Here is an 18,407-nt window from a genome sequence, read left to right as displayed (position 1 = left end):
GTGCCAAAACATAACCACAGTGTTTCACAAGTTTCACAAATGTCACACATTTGTGGTTTGCAGAAACGTACAATGCCAACATTTACTCTGGTGATTGGGTTTTCACTCATCATGCGGCAGAAGCTGTCTTTGAGGAGGCTTTGCTGGGATTCTGGGTATGTTTAATGTATCTGTATAAGCAGGACCATTTCATGACCTGACCTTGCCCAGGACACATACAGCAGGTGCACAGCTCTGTCGCTCCAGACTTGACAGACATGAGTTAGTGTCATCTGGTCGGAGCAGTGGTTTCAGTTTGTGTCCGCTCCAGTGTGAGGCTACTGAGAAATGTTTACCACAGTGAGTGTGGGAAATATTAAACCGGTGCAAAATGTGCTCACTAGAGGAAAAAAGGATGACTATGTGACTGATTGAAGAGATACTGAGTGAAATATTCAGTTTGATTTAAGAACTCTCTTGTGGGTTAAAAAAAGCCAAGTGAATGGTGAAAAATGTCATTATATCTCAAGCAGGATGGCAAGTACGCTGCCTCCCAAGTTGCCACCTGCTCACTAATAGTTTTAATTCCGGTGACGTAACAGCCAGACATACTTTGCAATTTGCTTGTTGGAGAAGTGGCAGTGGTCAGTGATGTTGAAAGACGGATGAATACGAGTCTGATTAGGCCTAATATGCAATCGCTTGGTAATAGCACGTCATCTGATTTATGGAGCTAGCATGTGTACCGTATGTGCTGATGAGAAGAGTGCGAGGCCGTTCCCTGTGTGGTTTGGTTCTGTCACAGATTATATTTGAATCAGCTGAATGTCTGCAGGTGGGATTCACAACCCTGCTTTGTGCATAGAAGACAATGTCTCACAGCAGGGCCACTATACATGCTGACACTTTTAATTTAAGGCAGTGTTTGTGGTTGTGCCAACACCATGTAGATTTTTATCTCTAAGGCCTTGTCTGCATGTACACAGGTACATTTGAAAATGTAACGTAAATGTAATGTTTTGGCCTTTTGTCCACTTGTAAACTGAGTTTTAGGTCACTGATAACAAACCAATCTTAGTTGTCATTAGTTGACAAGGAAAAATAGAGTTTTAAGGCTGTGAGTGTGTGCTGTTATCTCCTTTGTGAAGCATCCCAAGTGAGGCAACATTTTGTACAATGGGAGACGTGGCTGAATACGTGCAGCCTCTAACCTTGCTATCACCACTTTTAATACTGGAACATGTATGTCCAGTTGCTGGTCTACTTTATTGAGGATCAGTGGCATCACAGTATGCTATGGAGGTCACTGCTACAGGTAGCCCCCCAGTGATAGCTTTATGTCTGGCTTCTGATTGGCCAATATCTTCTTCTTCTTTGTGTGGCTTTAGGGTTATGGTTATATGCTCTTCACAGTGCTTCAGTTGGGTCTTGCATTTTCATTTAGATGGAGATAATTTTATAACCGTGCTTGTGTGGACGTTTTTATCTAAAAGGAAGAAGGAGAAACTCCACTTTCAAACATACCTGTGTCCATGTGGACTAGGTCTGAGGCCCTGTCTACATGTATACAGATGTGTTTGAAAATTATATTTTCCGGCATGTTTTGGCCTCTTGTCCACAAGGAAACGGATCTCTAAATCTCTTTAAAGGTCCAGTATGTAGGATTTAGAGGCTTCTATTACCAGAAGTAGAATCTAATATTAATAACTATGTTTTTATTAGTTTATAATCATCTGAAACTAAGAATTGTTGTGTGTTTTCGTTACCTTAGATGAGCCATAGCAGGTCCTCTTCCACGGGGACCACAATAATAGTCGAATAATTGATTAACTGATGGAGAGAAAATTAATTGGCAACTATTTTGATAACTGATTATGCGTTTCGGTCATTTTTAAAGAAAAAATCTCAAACATTTGCTGGTTCCTGCATCTTAAATGTGAGTACTTGTTGCATTTCTTTAACATTTATGACAGTAAATGAAGAGTTTTTGGGTTTTAGACCTTTGGTTGGACAAGAGAAGCAGATGAAGATATCACTATATGTTCTGGAAAATGATGATGACCATTTTTCAATTAAAAAAAAAAAGAAAAATTCAAAGAAAAATAATCGATTACCCCAGACAATAATTAGCAGATTAGTCAATAATTAAAAAACAATTATTAGTAGCATCCCTTTTGTACAGTAGCTCAGAACAGACAAATCAAACACTGGCTCTAGATGGGACCATGAGTGTTTTTCATTGGCCACAGTTGTTCTCCTACATGTTTGGGACATGGGGGAAATTTCGGTTCTGCAACCTCACCGCATGATGCCACTTATTCCTACACAGTGGAACTAAAGGAAAGTTTTTAAAAACCCACTTACTTTGTCTCCATATGGACTTGTAAGACCGAGTGTTTGGGAAACAATGACACCGTCTCAATTCGAGCATTTGGAGTTGTTTTTGCGTTCTAGTGTTGACAAAGATATTTTGTAAAATGAAGGTCATATGGACAGATTTTTTCTTTTAAATGTAGGGGAAAATAACCAGTTTTAAAAATATCCTTACCCGTGTAGACAGAGCCCTAATGTGCATCAAAAAAAAATCACGTGGTGAAAGCCAAGGTCACCAGAAAACATTTCCACCAGACCGAGCGACAGGGATTGATCACTGCTGCCAATTTAACGGAGAGTCCTTAAATAGATGACCTGTCATTTTCTGCAATTCTGCCGTCCTTTGCACATTTACTGTTATTTTTATCTTTTTTTTGTGAGCTTCTATTCTTTGCTTTTTTATAGCCACACCAGCAGTGTCACCCTGGGGACTGCAATATTCTTTCAGTCCACCACTTTAGATGGATTGCCATGAAATTAGCTACCAGACATTCACAGTGCCCAGACAGGGGCAGAGGACAGGTAGTGGGCTTGTGTCCGGTGTTGGTGAAGGAAAAGAATAACAACAGGTGATCTTTGGTCATCTTTGAAAAACCAGTGCACAATTACCCTGTCACTGTCAGTTTCTTATTTTCTTCTCAGTCTGTCTCAGTGAAAATGGATGATATAATTGGTGGAAAATGTCATCACAGTTAGTTTTGAAATACTGTTCATATTTGTTGTTGCGCTGAAAAGACTGAGGATTCTCCATCTGCATGGGGGTTTCACTGAAATAGATAAGAGCAGTTGCAGCCTGTCAGCTCCACTTCGCTCACACTGTAGCTGTGTTTACAGTTATTGGACAGAAGCATTGCTCTCAGCTGAAGCACTGCCTGTAATTGGCTGTCTGTGGCAGGGGTCACAGCTGTTCAGAGAGACAGGTACGAGGGAGAGAAGTCTGTCTGCGACTCCAGGCAGCTGGGACTGACTAGAGCTGCATCAGGTGGTTAAAATCAGCCCAGATGAGCCCGCAGGGACACGGATGCCTTTTTGATAGACCATCACAAAAGAAAATGAGTGGCCCTGAATAGCACAGCAGTTAGTTGGTATTGTCCCTGTTGCTTCCTTCAGGCCTCGAGGCCCTGATCATCCTCCTCTCCTCAAACCATTAACCCGGGGAGCATGGCAGAGGCACCTACTCTATATGTACTGCATCATACACAGTAGAGCTCGACAGGGTGGAAGCCATCATAGAGCTCGCATGCTCAGTGTGAGAAATAGCTGCTGTTACAGTTCAGTAGCTTGGTAGACATTTTCACAGTGACAGCTAATATAGCATATAATAATGCTTTTAGAGGAACATTGCTTTACATGACAAAAAATAAACAATTCAGCCTACAGCTTAAATCTTAGGGGCTGTGAGATCAGTATCGTGCATGGATGCACTAAAAGAGTGGGTTCATATCCGTCATTCACTTTCACAACACTATACAACACTCACACACTGTAGTCTGGGGCCGTTAGTGGCCGTTTTGGACCAGAACCAGGGCGAGTGAGACAGGATCCGGAATTCGATGGATGCGCCTTTCCGTCAAAATAAAAGCACCAAGCTAATAAAAATGCAGTGAAACTTTTAATTTAAAGAATATAATTTACAAGAAAAGCCCCAAGCCATTAAGTTAATCGATTTTCTTACACCCCTCATCACCCCAAATCGATGGTGCACCAGAATTTAAAGTTTTACTTTGGTGAACACTTTTACTTTGGTGAATTTGGTGAATTCTGCATCCGCTCTCTAGACCGGAACCAGAATCCAGACAAAATTCAGAGTGAATAAAAACCAGGCTCTTCACTTTATGTGAAGAGCAACACACACTGTGTCATGCACACCAGCATGCCCTCAGAATGCCGGTGTTGTGTCTGAGACTTTCCCTGCTGGTATGTTTTTACTCCTACCTGAAAATGGACCAAAACTTATACTTTACCTTACCACAGAGGGTAAGGTATTATATATACCGCATATTACCAGGAGGGAAACACCACTTGACATGGGAACAGATATGCAAGGAGTTTTATGAACAAATCCGTACAGATTACAACGGAAAAAATCTCACATTTTTATGCCAGCTGTGCCCACCAGGTCAAAAAGACAAGATTTAATGTCAGCAGCTTTGGCAACAAATTTTAAACAACATACTGAATTGAAGCATCTAAACAGTTTTGGGAAATATCTGTTGGTGAATGATAATCACAAGACATGACTGTAAATTAGTAAAGTTTTTGGGAATGCTAGCTCGGTTTAAAATTCACATTGTGGACTATAAATGTTAGCTAGTTCATTATCATCTGTGTGCACTGCACGCCTTGTGAAGTGTGTTGTGCACGACACTACGTGAGATGATTAATGAGATAGGAAAGCGGAAAAACCAAAAGTGCCCCAGCAGCAGGTATTTTAAGCCCAAACATGATTGTTTCCTAACAATAACCAAGTGAGTTTTGTTGCAAAAAATAACCACATTACTAGCCTGGAAATCCAGACTCAAATTTAGAAAGATTTTGAGTCTGGCCCTCACCGATACACCCTTCCTACCCAAGGGGCAGCATTAACTGAGGCATTTCAAATGCCGCCACACGCAGTTGGATAGCATGATGGCCAATCAGAGCAAAAAACAAGTGACGTATTCATTGCACTAAGCCCCATTTGTTTGCTGAGCAGTGGGGCTAACTGATAGATTATGCTTTTGCTGTATCCCGTCGGCAAACCGGGAAAAACCTCCTTCCTGGAAGCGAAGGCTTCTAGGGCAGTCTTCTGTTCCCCTCTCAAGGAAAAAGATAAGTTGGCTTAGCATTTCTTCCAAAACTAAATTGAATGGATGCGGTCCTTTGGCAGCTGCCATCTTGGCTGTTTACTACAGTGCAGCACTGTCTTCATCATGTTACGCCCGCCCAGAGCCCACCTCTGTCAGATAGACTGATCTGATTGGTCCGATAGGCAATTCAGTGGGCTTTGCTCGTCAGGGCCAGATTCCCGTGCAGTGCAAATTAGAATTTGCTAGGGGCGGGTCATCTGGATTTCCAGGTTACCACGTTACCACAGCGTTGCTGGAAAATAAATTCTTAACATATCTGCTAAATGTTACGTACCCATGGTTTGCAGAAATGTACATTAGTACAACATTCACACTGGCAAATGGGCTGGACCTGCAGGTCTGAAGAGTGAAAACAGTACCCCTTATAATCAGAGATCACGCTGTAGGGCCGTTACAGAGTCCCTTCTTTGTGTCTCCTTTGCATTTTTACATAGAATCAAACATGGGGGGCATCATGCTGGCCCCGTATGTAATTTTAGACAGCATCCTGGCATCATGGAATCACAAGAGGTGTGGCGTGCATGAAGTAACACAACAGTGCCTCTAGTGTGACTTGAAACACATGTTGACAGCACTTTGTAGACAATAACAATAATAATCTTCCCTGTTACATGGCCGTTGATCTCGTCCTTTGCTTGGAGGGTAAGGAGCTCCTGAATCTCATTGTTTTCCCAGTTTGGAGATGTTTATGGCCGCTGTTCTTCATCTTTGAGTTAACTGCCAACTGCCAACAGCTACTTTTTAAATCTCCCACCATGGGTCACACACATTATGTGTCATCAAAACTTCACATCCACCCCGCCCATTGTCGCTTCCTGCTGGCTGTCCGTCCATACAGACATGGTTTCGGTGCGGTTACTACTTCCCATGTTGGCTAACAGGTGAGACCACTCTGTCTCCCATTCTGTGATTGTACCTTATATACAACATGGTGAGGCAGCATGTGACTTTCGTGCCTTGAACAGGCAGTGTAAAAGGGGCAAATGCAAAGGTACCTTAAACCTGCATACTTTCTGATGACCAGCGGGGGGCGAAGTTTGTTCTCACTTCTCACTTGATTTGTTACCTTGGTGAACCTTTTCCTAACAGATTAATGGTCTGACCCGCTAGTTTTATGTCTTCTTCCATACAGCACAATGTTTATTGTGTAAATTTTGGTCCCATTTAGAGTAAAACAGAAGATAAAACAGGGGGTGCTTTAGGGTGTGGCTACCTTGGGATTGAAAAATGCTACCTTGGCAACCTGTCAATCAGGATAGAGGCGTAGCAATGCACACCATCCCCAGCTCTACCATCTCTTCCAAATATGGTCACTTCTGGCTCCAAGAGAAAAAGATGGCGACTGCCAAAATGTCAAACTCGAGGCTTCAAAACACTGGTTGACATCAAGATGGCTATGTCCACTTCTTTAACACAGTCTATGGCTGGAATCAGTGACCCCTGCACTAGTAACTGCTGGTGTGCTACCTTCATCTGCAATAAATCTAGCATGCTCTGTAATCAGGGAAAAAGGTTGGAGGTACAAAGGACATTTTCTGTGCCACCGTACAGCCTAAACTTCTGCAAGTCATACTGCTCATTGAATCGCACAGGTCAGGCATTGTTATAGGGAGCCGCGCTGTCCTGTGTCAAGCAAACAGCCTCCACAGTCAGTCGAGCGCGTCCCTCGAGTTTATCTAAAGAAAGTCTTTGAGATTGCATCAGGACTTTCAAAGAGCTCCCATCACATACAATTAAATCAACGTGTGAGATCACGAGGTACGATGGGAGTTTTTAGACAAGGTGAACCTTGTTTCTTTCTGCGCTGTATTGTGGCAACTTTTTCATCTGCCCTCTGTCCCGTCATGCTGCGCCTGGGATGGGGAAATGGGTATTGCTCAGCAGAAAGAGACTCAGTCGTGTGGAGGTGACCTCAGCTTGTCTGATTATGATAGCAGTTAAGAGATTCCTCACTCCATCCATCTTATGTGGACATTCATTCCATGAAGATAAATACCACAGTGGTCTCATGTCAGTGAGCTATTCAACAGCCTTGACCTTGTAAAAGACTTTTATCCCTTACATATATGTTTTTAAAGTGTACCAATATATATGACACTGGTAGAAACATATAAGCTCTGCAGCACAGTGTGATGTGAACTGTATTGGTCTACTCCAGTTTAGTGGACAAACCCTGACCCTCCATCCACACTCCTGAATGCTACATTACTATCCAGCTCTGGAGTGTTTTATAGCATTGATTCTTGAGCCTGACGGTGAGTGGTGTGCTTTAGTGGTCTGAAGATTTCTGTTCTGTAGCACCACTTAGCATAAAAGGTCCAATAATCAGAGCCTGTAACTGATACAGCTGTGGGTTTTACGCTGTCGTTAAGAAACCAGCAGACTGAAGAGCAGTTTAATCCCCAGTCAGCCGCTGTCTGCAACAAAAGAAAACAGATCAGCGTCTCACACTGTTGGAACATAGTATGTGACTATTTAAGTATAAGTAATTTCTCTCATTCTTGGGATTATTTCTGTGGTCAGCCTTCAGTGGCAACAGCAGATACAGTTTGAAAAAAAACCCAAACTTGTTCACGACTAGCACATTAGCTTAATGAGCTGGCTCGCTAAAGCTGATGAAATCTGTCTGTGACAGTTGCCATGGCTGGAAATGAAGCTGCTTTTGTATTCCTCTGTGAAAAAGAGTTTCCATCGGTAAGGATGACACAGTTTCATTGTTAATTATATACATCCTGTGCAAGAATGGAAAGCTTGACAGAGGAAGCAACAGTAACTAAGGAGAGCATAATAAGGGCATAGAGCAAAATATTTATTTCTATTTTATTTAACCAGGCAAGTCATTAAGAACACATTCTTGTTTACACTGAGGTCTGGCAGTACTGCAAGACTCCAAATGAATATTTAAAAATATTTCACTTACTTGCAGTTTGACATTTTTTTATGCAGTTAATATACCACTACTACTGCCACAACTTCACTCTACTCCTCCATTTTGCCTAAATCACCTTACCTTGCAATGTAGTCGGATTTGCGAGATCACAAGAGAATCAAGAATCATGGGAACAATTCAAGAGTCACAAAAAAAATCCAAGACCCCTGCCCTGTTGCACTACATAACCTGCCCCCTCAGCCCGTTCTCACTCCCAACTCATCAAATACTGTCGCTTTGTCAGTTGACGTTGGCGTCAGACACTGATGCACAGGGGGATGGTCAAACAAACACTGGACTTTCAACCGTGAAGGGAATATGACTTCAAGACGACAACTACACTTGTTACTGTGAGTAAGTGCGATAAAACCTCTGCCAGCCAAGCCAATACTTTATCAATACATGTGATCAGCATGTAGAAAGCCATATTTCAATCTGTTCTGTCCGCAGTCTCTCATTCACCGCTATTATGATTTACAATCGTGGTCGACACAAGCACATCGCGCTCGCGGTGCTTACAGCAAAGTGTTAAAGACAAACTAAAATGAAAGCTGTTTGTATGTAGGCTAACACTTTATCTGAAGATGCACCTGAGGCAGCCAACCTGCAGACAGTGAGTCTCCTAAGTAGAAAGTAACAGCAGTAACAGCAGTAACAGCGCCAGGTCACCATCGGTCGGGCATCCCTCCTCCTCTTTCAGCTCTTGCCAGCGTGTGAAAGCCGGGTCACTATGAATCCTTATTCGAGCCCTTGTTTTATCGTTCTCCCGTCTTCTTTTCTTTGTCTCCTCCGACACCTTCACCTTCTTCCTTTTCTTTGTCGCTTCAGCCATGACAACCACGTCTAACTTCGTTCACCTCGGTTCGGCTACACTACTCTAAAGAGAGGGGGGGCTATGACCTATGCTGTAACACAGCCAAATTTTGCAGTCTTTTTTGTGTCCGGGTTCCTACCCAAACCCTGAAACTGCACAGTGCCAGTGCAAGTGAAACAGACGCTCTCAAGCAATGACGAATGTGTCATCCAACCTATTGTGAGTTGATGTACCCTCACAAGGATCTTGGATAAATATTTTGAGGGCTCAAAAACTCCATTGTGTTGCTTTAAATATAGGGTTAATTATACACCCAACACAACAACTTTTTATGAAACAGAATCTTATGGATTTATCCTAATTTCCCCCATAAACTGATGCAGAAAAGTCCTAAATTGGTCTGTAAACATTCATCAGGATGCTTAAAATTAACTGTTTAAGGCTCAGAATTTCTTGAGAGAGAACTTGGAGAACCTGCACTTCATATATGTTCCCCCAAATATTAGGTGAGATGAGATGAGATGAGAATGTAGAGGATGACAAGGAGCGAGACTTTGGGACGGGGATTGAAATTTATCAGTAGGATCAATTCAATGTGTCCTTATCCCGGGTGGTCAAATACTGTTGTTCCATAGTGCCTTTGGTGCATGATACGGACGCCAAAGGCACCCTTTAACATCTGTCTGTGACGCACAGCTGTCTTCTGGGTGGAACTCGTAACTTGTGATTAAAGTTCTGAAACTGTTGTTCGGTTCAAGCAACAAAACTGCTTGGTTAGATTTAGATAAACATGTTTTGGGTAAAATAAGTAAGTAACGTGATGTAAATACATTATGTCAGTGATGTCAGTATGCGACAGACGGACATAAGTTATGTTACATTAAAACAGCAATGACTTCTGGTTTTACATGGGACACAAACGGGGGCATCCCGGGTCAAAGTATATGTTCGTTTGAGCCATCGATCATCCCTCCTGCCCACCAAACACAGACTTCCTTGCTCTTCATACTACTGTAGTTGCTCAAAATGTTGAACATTGCTGGGGATGGGTTTAAATTAGAGTGCCTGAGGCGTTGGTATCACATGCTGAGGGGAATGACAAAGCATCAGAGTTTGGGAATGAGAACAGGCTGGTTAATTTCTTTTGCATTTAAACATGGAGTTAATTGCAAATGGTAAATTGACAAATGTTAACAGCAGGCTGAGGCCATTTCCTCTGAAACAGGAGGAGGTTTTGTTATGAATGAGACAGACCTCTTAAACTACAGGAAGTGAAAGGTCAGGTTCTTAGAAATACATTTTAAAAGGCAGATCATGGCAAATCTCTGTTTCCCCGCCTGACACGTTCTACCTTTTCCCCATTATTTCAGTTGGACATTTTTCTCTGAGGTTTTCCTCATTATTCACACCCTGTTAAACCTTTGATGTGTAAATAAAAATGATAATCATCCTGATCTTTGCAACTCAGCTCAGTTGGCTACTCACAAAGTTTGACTGTTACAATTTAAATGCACCACCACACCGTATTGAAATCATTATTAATGAGCCTAAGTGCTTGACTAGCCTCATTAATCCTTAGTTCAAGTACTAATTTGACATTTCCACATGCATATTAAATGGAAACTGCATAATGATATTCATCTGAATGAAGAAATAGTTGTAGCAATAAAGCGTAATACATTGACACAATTATCAGATGTGTGCATACATACTTCCGACATCAACACTTTCATTTGAGGTCCTCTGGATTTCTTTATTCTTCTCTCAGCTTCTCCAGTGCAGAAGACTCAATATATGATATGGCAGCATCTGAAAGGTCATCTTCAACTTTGAAATGGCCTATATATAGGAACTTATATAAGAAAGAGAGAACAGACAATAGGCTAGTTGCTGCCAACTCTTCCAACTCTATGTAAAGGAATCAAGAAATGCACATGGAAAGTAAATGATTTCAGTCCTTACTCTCTTTTGTTAGAGATCATTTCCTCTATTATATGTGCTCTGGGGATTTTGCACATCTTTGTCTGTGTTAAAAAGCATGTACTAAACCCTTATATGTTTCTGTTTTCCATATGGCATTGATATTTGATAACACAGTTTGGTTTATTTATAACAGAACACAACAAAAGAACAACAGTGATTCATTGTTAATGAGGGCACTGCATCAGCTGCCTAAACTCTGATTTTTTTTGTGAGACATGAAACCGTCCAAACTTTTAACTTTCCCCAGCTATCAAAAAAAAATCTTAAATACGGAGCTCATGAAATGCAGCCTTTATTTGGCCACATGGGGGATCTTTAATTAAAGCTCAAAATTTGACCACAGTTAATGTCAGTGACTCTGACACCCTTGATCACACCTATATGAAGCGTGGTGCGTCACATTCACTGGGGGTGCTCTTTAATTTTGGCAATTTTACAAACATTTTTTATCACTTGTCCTGTTTGGTTTATAGACAAGTTTGTATCAACATGGTGCAGATACTGTAAGCACCATGAAATACATTTTGAAACTTTTTTTCAGTAATAGCCAAAAGCAGCAAACGTTACTACATTACCGCCCATGACACACTATAGCCCTTTATAAGTAGGAATTGTGCAAATTTACAGGAAAGCCCAATCAGTCTTTTTTCAGCATTGGCAGTATAAAAACAAAATCGGGGAGTGTAGCAAAATGCCGCCTACCTACTTTTGTTTATACAGAATGCGCCTTTTTCGGGGCAATGGGGGGCGTGAGCAAGTAACGAAACATGTAGCTCATCGTGTGACGTAACCAGTGACGTGGGAGGGAAGCCACGGCTGGTCAGTCCTTCCGTGATTCTCTCATAAGTCGGCCCGTCCTTCACCATCCCCGTCATCTGACGGTTAATGGCCTCTTCGTTTGCGAGGACAAGGAGGGCATGCAATTCTTTGTCTCCCCAGTTGCTCATCTTTACAGTGTCTGTCATGTTTCTGTTTCCCTCTTGCTACTAGCTGCTCGCTAATTCCAGCTGTTTCCTGTTAGTCCACCACTAGTGGGTCGCACATGCGGCGCCATCAACAGCTCCTCCCACAAGTCTTCAACAGTCCCTCCCATTGTGGAAGGGTGCCTCGGTTCTTCTTAAACTAAAAGGGTTCTGCCAATATGACTACCCTACGAGGCGGAAAATTGGGCACCTCGGATCAACTCGCCAATCCGGCTCTGTGTGTCTAAATGCTCGCAGCTTGCCAGCAAAATGGCCCAACATTCGCCGAAAATCTGGCAGTGTAAAAGGGGCTTATGTTGCTGTCGTAGCGTAGAGAACAATTCTGGGCACAGATTGAGCAGCAGAACGTCAGGCACAGTGAAAGTGACATTTGTACATTCATTAAGCTGAGTCTAAAAGTTTGCATTCACTGGCCTCTGCAGCAGCTGCTCCTTTCATCCATTAATCTGATCTGATCAGCTCCGATTGATCAACTGATCAATTATCCACTCCAGGATTAAAAACTCCACAAACTGCTGTTGAGGGCAAAAAGAACTCATGAAGACTTCATGCGATGAGTTCATGGACCTGCAAAAACCTCTGAATTTAGAGAGGGAACACAGAGTGATAAAATGTAGGGACTTAAACAAAAAAACTACGTTTGCAGACACCATGTTCAGTCATGTTCCAAAAGTTCACATTGTCAGTCGTAAAAATACTTAATACTAAATCAAAAATACATATTTTCCCTCTAACTTGTAGTGCTATTTATCAGTCAAGATTGTTTTTGATGTGAGTGGCTGATTGTTGGAGATGCCGGCCGCAGAGATGTCTGTCTGCCTTCTCTCCAGTATAATGGAACCAGATGGCACTCGGCTTGTGGTGCTGAAAGTACATTTGAAAAACCTAACTTGAGCTGGACTGACCTTATTGTCAACAGTTTAATATAGGAACTATTTTCTGTCTACTGAGCTGCTTCCGCCAACTGTGTCACCGCACTACAGGAAGTGTGCATCTACTGCTAGCTCACCTGGCACTACTGAGAAAGCTAACATTGGAGTTTTACATCTTGTGCTGCCACAAGCACAAGACTCTCGCCCGTTAGTAGATGCATGCTTTGTTCTGCGCGGTGATATGGTTGGCGGGTGTAGTTTAGTAAAAAGAAAATAGTTCCTACATGAAACTGCTCACAACAAGGTCTGTGGATTATCTTGAGTAACCAGGTCATGATTTCTGGAAAGAGACATTGCTGTTGAGTTTTTAAAATGTATTTTTTGGTGCTGTGAGCACCACAAGCTGAGTGCCATCTAGTTCCATTATACTGGAGAGAAGGGAGGCGTCTCTATGGCCGATATCTCTGACATGTGGCTGCTCACACCAAAACAATCTAAACTGATCAAAAGCACCACAGGTAAGAGGAAAAATATGTATTATTGATTTTGGGGTGAACTGTCCCTTTAAACACCACCTTGACAAATACTTAATGTTCCCACTTCAACTGTATTTTGTGTTTTACATATTTATTTTGCCTCCATAAAAGGCATATAGGAAATATAAAAAAACAAAATGTCTTGGGCACCTATGACTCACTGCCCATCAAATGCTGAACATCAGTGCAACTGAACAAAAATAGTCGTCTCCCGCCTTAAGATCAGGGAAAAAAAGCATGCAGCAAAGAGACATGTAACCTTTTGCATCTCTCTAAAAATCAAGCTTGCACACTTAACCCTGCCATTTCACATAATTGTCTGCGAGGCCCTGTCTGACCTGTGTGTGTGTGTGTGTGTGTGTGTGTGTGTGTGTGTGTGCGCTGCAGTCGTTATTGTAATGGGTGTTTCACGCTGAAAAGATAACGGTATGTCTGTTGGTAGAATATAAAGCTGTGTTTGATGCTGGCCAAACAAACAGCCCATTACCTTCACTGGATTGTTATCATGCGTCATCATCATAATAATTGTCCATGCATTAGAAATACCTCGCTGTTATCACTTTGTCATTAATCTCAATGGAAGAGATTAGCACAGTTAATAAACGATAATGTGAGCCATCATCAGTGTGAGATATGGCAGCAGCAGGTTTGAGGTTGTTTTGACTTATTTATCGAGTCTATCATCGACTCATCCTCTCACCTCACACTGCACCATAACACTAGTAAGCAACATCTGCTCTCAATAGTATTTTAATGATATGAGTTAATTTTTTAGCAGGGGTGCTATAGTTTTAATCACTTCTTTCCTGCTTTGACAGAATAAATTTACGTATGCATGCAGTCTCCTCTCTCTTCTTGTCCTCCTAAAGGGATCTGTGTCAGAGACTGAGGGCAAACAGATCTCTGGCCTTCGGAGCAGCCATGTGTCCATATAGGACATGGTAGACATCCAAATGACAAACCATCTGCAGATCTGGAGTCATCTGAGGGCACATTTTAAATTCATGATACGAACTATGGAATGACAAACTTGGAAAGCGGTCTGGCCTGTAGTCTACCAACAGTTTCACATGGCTACTGCTACTGTAATGGCAGTGATCATTGCTACTGCATCATGACGCTAACTAAATTCCAGTCATTATAATGAGAATAGGGCTGGCCTTTAAAAATGCCAGGCAGTATCACAATGTCCTAACAAACACAACAACTAGTCAGTTGTTTATGTGCACTAGAGGGCTGTTTAGATTCTTATTTAATTTGGCAAATAATATGCAAACCTGTTTTAACATCTGATTGGGCCTGTCTCAGAGCAGCAGATAGTGAGCAAGAGACAAACCATCTGAGGGCTGAGGCATCTTTAAGCAAGACAGTGAAGAGTGAATTCACAAAAGGATCATGTGGCTTTTGCTGCTGCTGAATCTGCGCAAATAAGACACACACCACTAGTTGGTCTCACTCCCAATTTATCAAATACTGATGCTTTATCAGTGGCCCTTGGCATCAGATACCGACGTACCTAGGCACCCTTTAGTGTTGGTATGAGACCCACTGGACGGCATAATTTTTAGATGGACTGAGCAACTACTCAAGTACAAAGAGTGAGAAAGTCAAGTGGATATGTCAAGCAAACTCTGGACTCTGACCTAGGAGACTGCCACTTGTTTCCCATGTGATCCATCTGAAGTTTACAAAGGCTTCATGAAGCATTTTAAAATGAGGCAATAGGTCTCTTCAAGGTGCAGCGTGGAAATGAAAAAAAAAGTAAAATTACCATTTATCCCCCGCTCATTGTAATTTCCTTTCCTCTCTTGACCTCACACTAGAAAATCAGCCTCTGAAAACGTCATAAAGACACCTGTTTATAAATGTCAGGCCAGCCGCACGGAGACGGCTAATTGATTCTATGTTTAGAGCTCGTCCACTTGTTTATTCTGGAGTGCGAGTAACAAGATGCCCAATGAAAAGAGAGAGAGAGGGGATAACAGGAAGCACTTACATGTATCAGTCTGAATCGGTATTATATTATAATATATTATACACTAACATAGAGGGAAGCGGTGAGGTTAGGTGATGTTGCTGCCTTATCAAACATTTATTCATGAACGAGTTGCTTTAGGCCATCAGCTCCATTTGTCTGATGTTGAGAAATGTAGCCAAATGTGTCTGCAGTTCCCCATTTTTGGACTGTTGATGATGATGATAATTTTTCTGACAATATGGCATCCGACACAGCACAGTCGGTACAACAATCCTTCACAGTAAACACTATTTATTGTTTAGACTGTTACGTTACTGCTGTAAATGTGCTTTACTTTAAAAAGCCTCCATTGCATTATAACAATGACTAATTTTCGGCAGCAATAAAAGCAGACGTGTTTTTCACTCTAAATGATCTCACTCTAGCCTGTTTCAAGTATCTTTACCTTTGCAGTGAGAGTGCATGGTCGCAGGCTCCGGTTCTTTGGCAGTCTTCTAATTATCTATCTATCCATCTATCATCTATCTATCTTCCAACATTCTGAGGTGTCTGGTGCGTAGTCACATTTTCAGGATATGTGCAGCCTAGTGTGGCTCTGCAAAGCTCTGCACAAGCTTTTTCACAGAAGTATAAATTAGGATTCACCCTCAGGGGACCATGAACCTCTGCATGACTCTGATCCATAAACGTATCACCACTTTAATCAAGAGAGGCACCTTCTGAGAGGAAAGAATATTTATTTACATGTGCACATAAGTATGAGAAATGTGAAAAGTCTTTGGCGATAAGGCTGGAGGTTAATGGGGTGGAGGAGGATGTGACGATTCCACCTAAACTGAAAGCTGACAGGAGCAGAGAGATTTAAAGTTTGGCAGCAGCATATAGCGTGAAGAAAGTCTTCCTGATTGAACTTACGCTGAGCTTCATTTGGGCCTCCTTATTCATTATTTGCACCATTATTGTTTGTTCAGTAATCCTTGAAATCCTCTCTGTTGACCAGATAAGTTTAATACTCTGTACTTTCTCAGTGACTAACATTAAATGTGGTTTTGTTAATTCATGACATGAACGTGGTGTTGTCTCTCCTCTTACAGGTTAGGATTCCCCATGATGATAATGACGTGTATGATCGGCATGTGCTACCTGCTGGCCACCCACATCGGACTGGGATGGAACATGTGATCCACAACTGCTGTACAGAGCCAAAAAGTGTGTGTGAGTCTGTGTGTGTGTGTGTGTGTGTGTGTGACTTCTCCTTCAAGCATCCAGCTCTCTGTAATGTGATAAGTGACCTGATTCAGATTACAGGCACTATATGAAGCACAGCAGCCATATTTTGGAAGACGTCTTTGACCGAAGTGCAGATCAGCAGGGACCAGACTCAAGCCCCGTTTCCACCAAACACTTTTGGTATGGTACCTTTGGAACCAAAATTAACCCTTCAGACATGGTACCTAGACCCTAGTGTTTCCACTGCAAACAGTACTCTTTCATGTGGGCAGGGTTGTTGTCACTCACTGCTCCGTCCAGCACCCAGTGAATTAGGTTGTTTTTTTCTCTGACTCCAGCTGCTGCATAAAGCAGCAAAGCATCCTTTCATTTTATAGTTACAGGTTACTCACACAACTCTTCACAGTGTAAACAGTGGTACAACTCAGCCCTGAGCAGAGTGACCGTCAGCTATTGACCAATCAATGGACTGCAGTGTTCACAGCTCCACCTTTTAGTACCAGGACCAAAAATGGTGACGGTATGGAACGGTTCCATTGGTACCATCCACAACTTTTCACAGTGGAAGCAGAATGCATACCGAACTGAACTGGACCGTACTACATGGTGGAAACGGGCTTTACAGGAGCTTTGACTAAAAAATTGAGTCCAACATCCAACAACATGAGTGTGATGCGTTAGTTCTTGATGGCTGGTCCACCCTCACCCTGTCGAGTTTTACCAACTTGTCAAAAACTCAAACCTTATGTCCTCACAAGAGTTGATCCAAGGGAAGGACACAAGTCTGCTGGAGAAAAATGGTCCCACTCCATCATACCGTACATGGTGCTACTGCCTTAATGGGTGTAAGTGATTCCAGCTATGGCCTCTGATGTCAGAGTATTCATTCTTTTGTTAACCTATGTGGTCTGTTTACAATAAGCAACGACTTATTTCTTAGTTAGTTGTCTGACACTGATTTGCTTTTAGAGACATTTAGGACACTGATCACTTTTTTAGGCGAACATTTGGTTTACCAAACGTATGTTGATATTTTAAAGGAACCACAATACCCAGTGAAAGGGATTTTATAACAGTTGATGTCTAATTGTTTTGTCATCGCCCAAATCTTAATAAATGAATCTGACAACAGCCTCAATCAGCAGGATGATTAGATGAAGCAGACGGAGACTGTTATCTCAACATTGTATACTACCTATTGTACTGTGTACACAATTATCTCATGTAAACTCAATGATTTAGTTCAGTTAACCATATTTAATGTAGAAAATGTATGATCATGTAAATGCTCTTACGTGGAACGGACAACATCTTCTCAGCTTGTCCAGTTGAAACTACCACCTGTATTTATTGTGCAGCACAACGACCTGAATGTCCTTCATGTATCAGAACATTCAGATAGCTATCAACATGAACAATAAAGGTTGTGATGTTTCTGCTTTTCATTTGGCTCAGTTTCAGTTTATTTTTATAACATATATGGCACCATTGTCTAATAAGGTAACCAGTGGCTTTATTATTGGTTTATAAATGGTTTAAATATGGCACTAAAAACAGGCTAACTGTGCAAAAATCCCAATTATGACTACAGTGGTACTACCGGAGGGGTAGACTTGTGGTACCAACACATTCTCATTCCCTGGTGGTCGAATACCAGCTACTTGTCATTTCCCTTGGTGTCTCATGGATACACAGAGGGCACCCTTTAGCATCTTTAGCATGAAACATGTTGTAACATGTGGTTAATCTTGTAAAATGGTTGTAACAAAACCAAAAGTATTTGGTTAGGTTTAGAAAAAAAATGTTTTAGGTTAAAATAAATACATTTGTCATCTAACATTGCATATGTAAATCATGGAACATAACGTTAAAACAAAGTTT

The 18,407-nt window shown here is 41.7% G+C and overlaps 1 protein-coding gene across 1 annotated transcript in view; it reads left to right on the top strand.

The window, feature by feature from the left end:
- oca2 (oculocutaneous albinism II) overlaps window positions 1–17,903 on the top strand; it is an 84,438-nt gene extending 66,535 nt beyond the window's left edge. Inside the window, exon 23 of the mRNA XM_049587745.1 lies at window positions 16,391–17,903. Coding sequence (XP_049443702.1) covers window positions 16,391–16,478 — 88 coding nt within the window. The 3' untranslated portion in view covers window positions 16,479–17,903. The remainder of the gene's footprint in view (window positions 1–16,390) is intronic.
- Window positions 17,904–18,407: the final 504 nt, after the last annotated feature.

Source organism: Epinephelus fuscoguttatus, linkage group LG10, assembly GCF_011397635.1.
Source record: "Epinephelus fuscoguttatus linkage group LG10, E.fuscoguttatus.final_Chr_v1".
NCBI classification, from domain to species: Eukaryota; Metazoa; Chordata; class Actinopteri; order Perciformes; family Serranidae; genus Epinephelus; species Epinephelus fuscoguttatus.
This window is presented reverse-complemented; position numbering and strand designations above follow the sequence as displayed.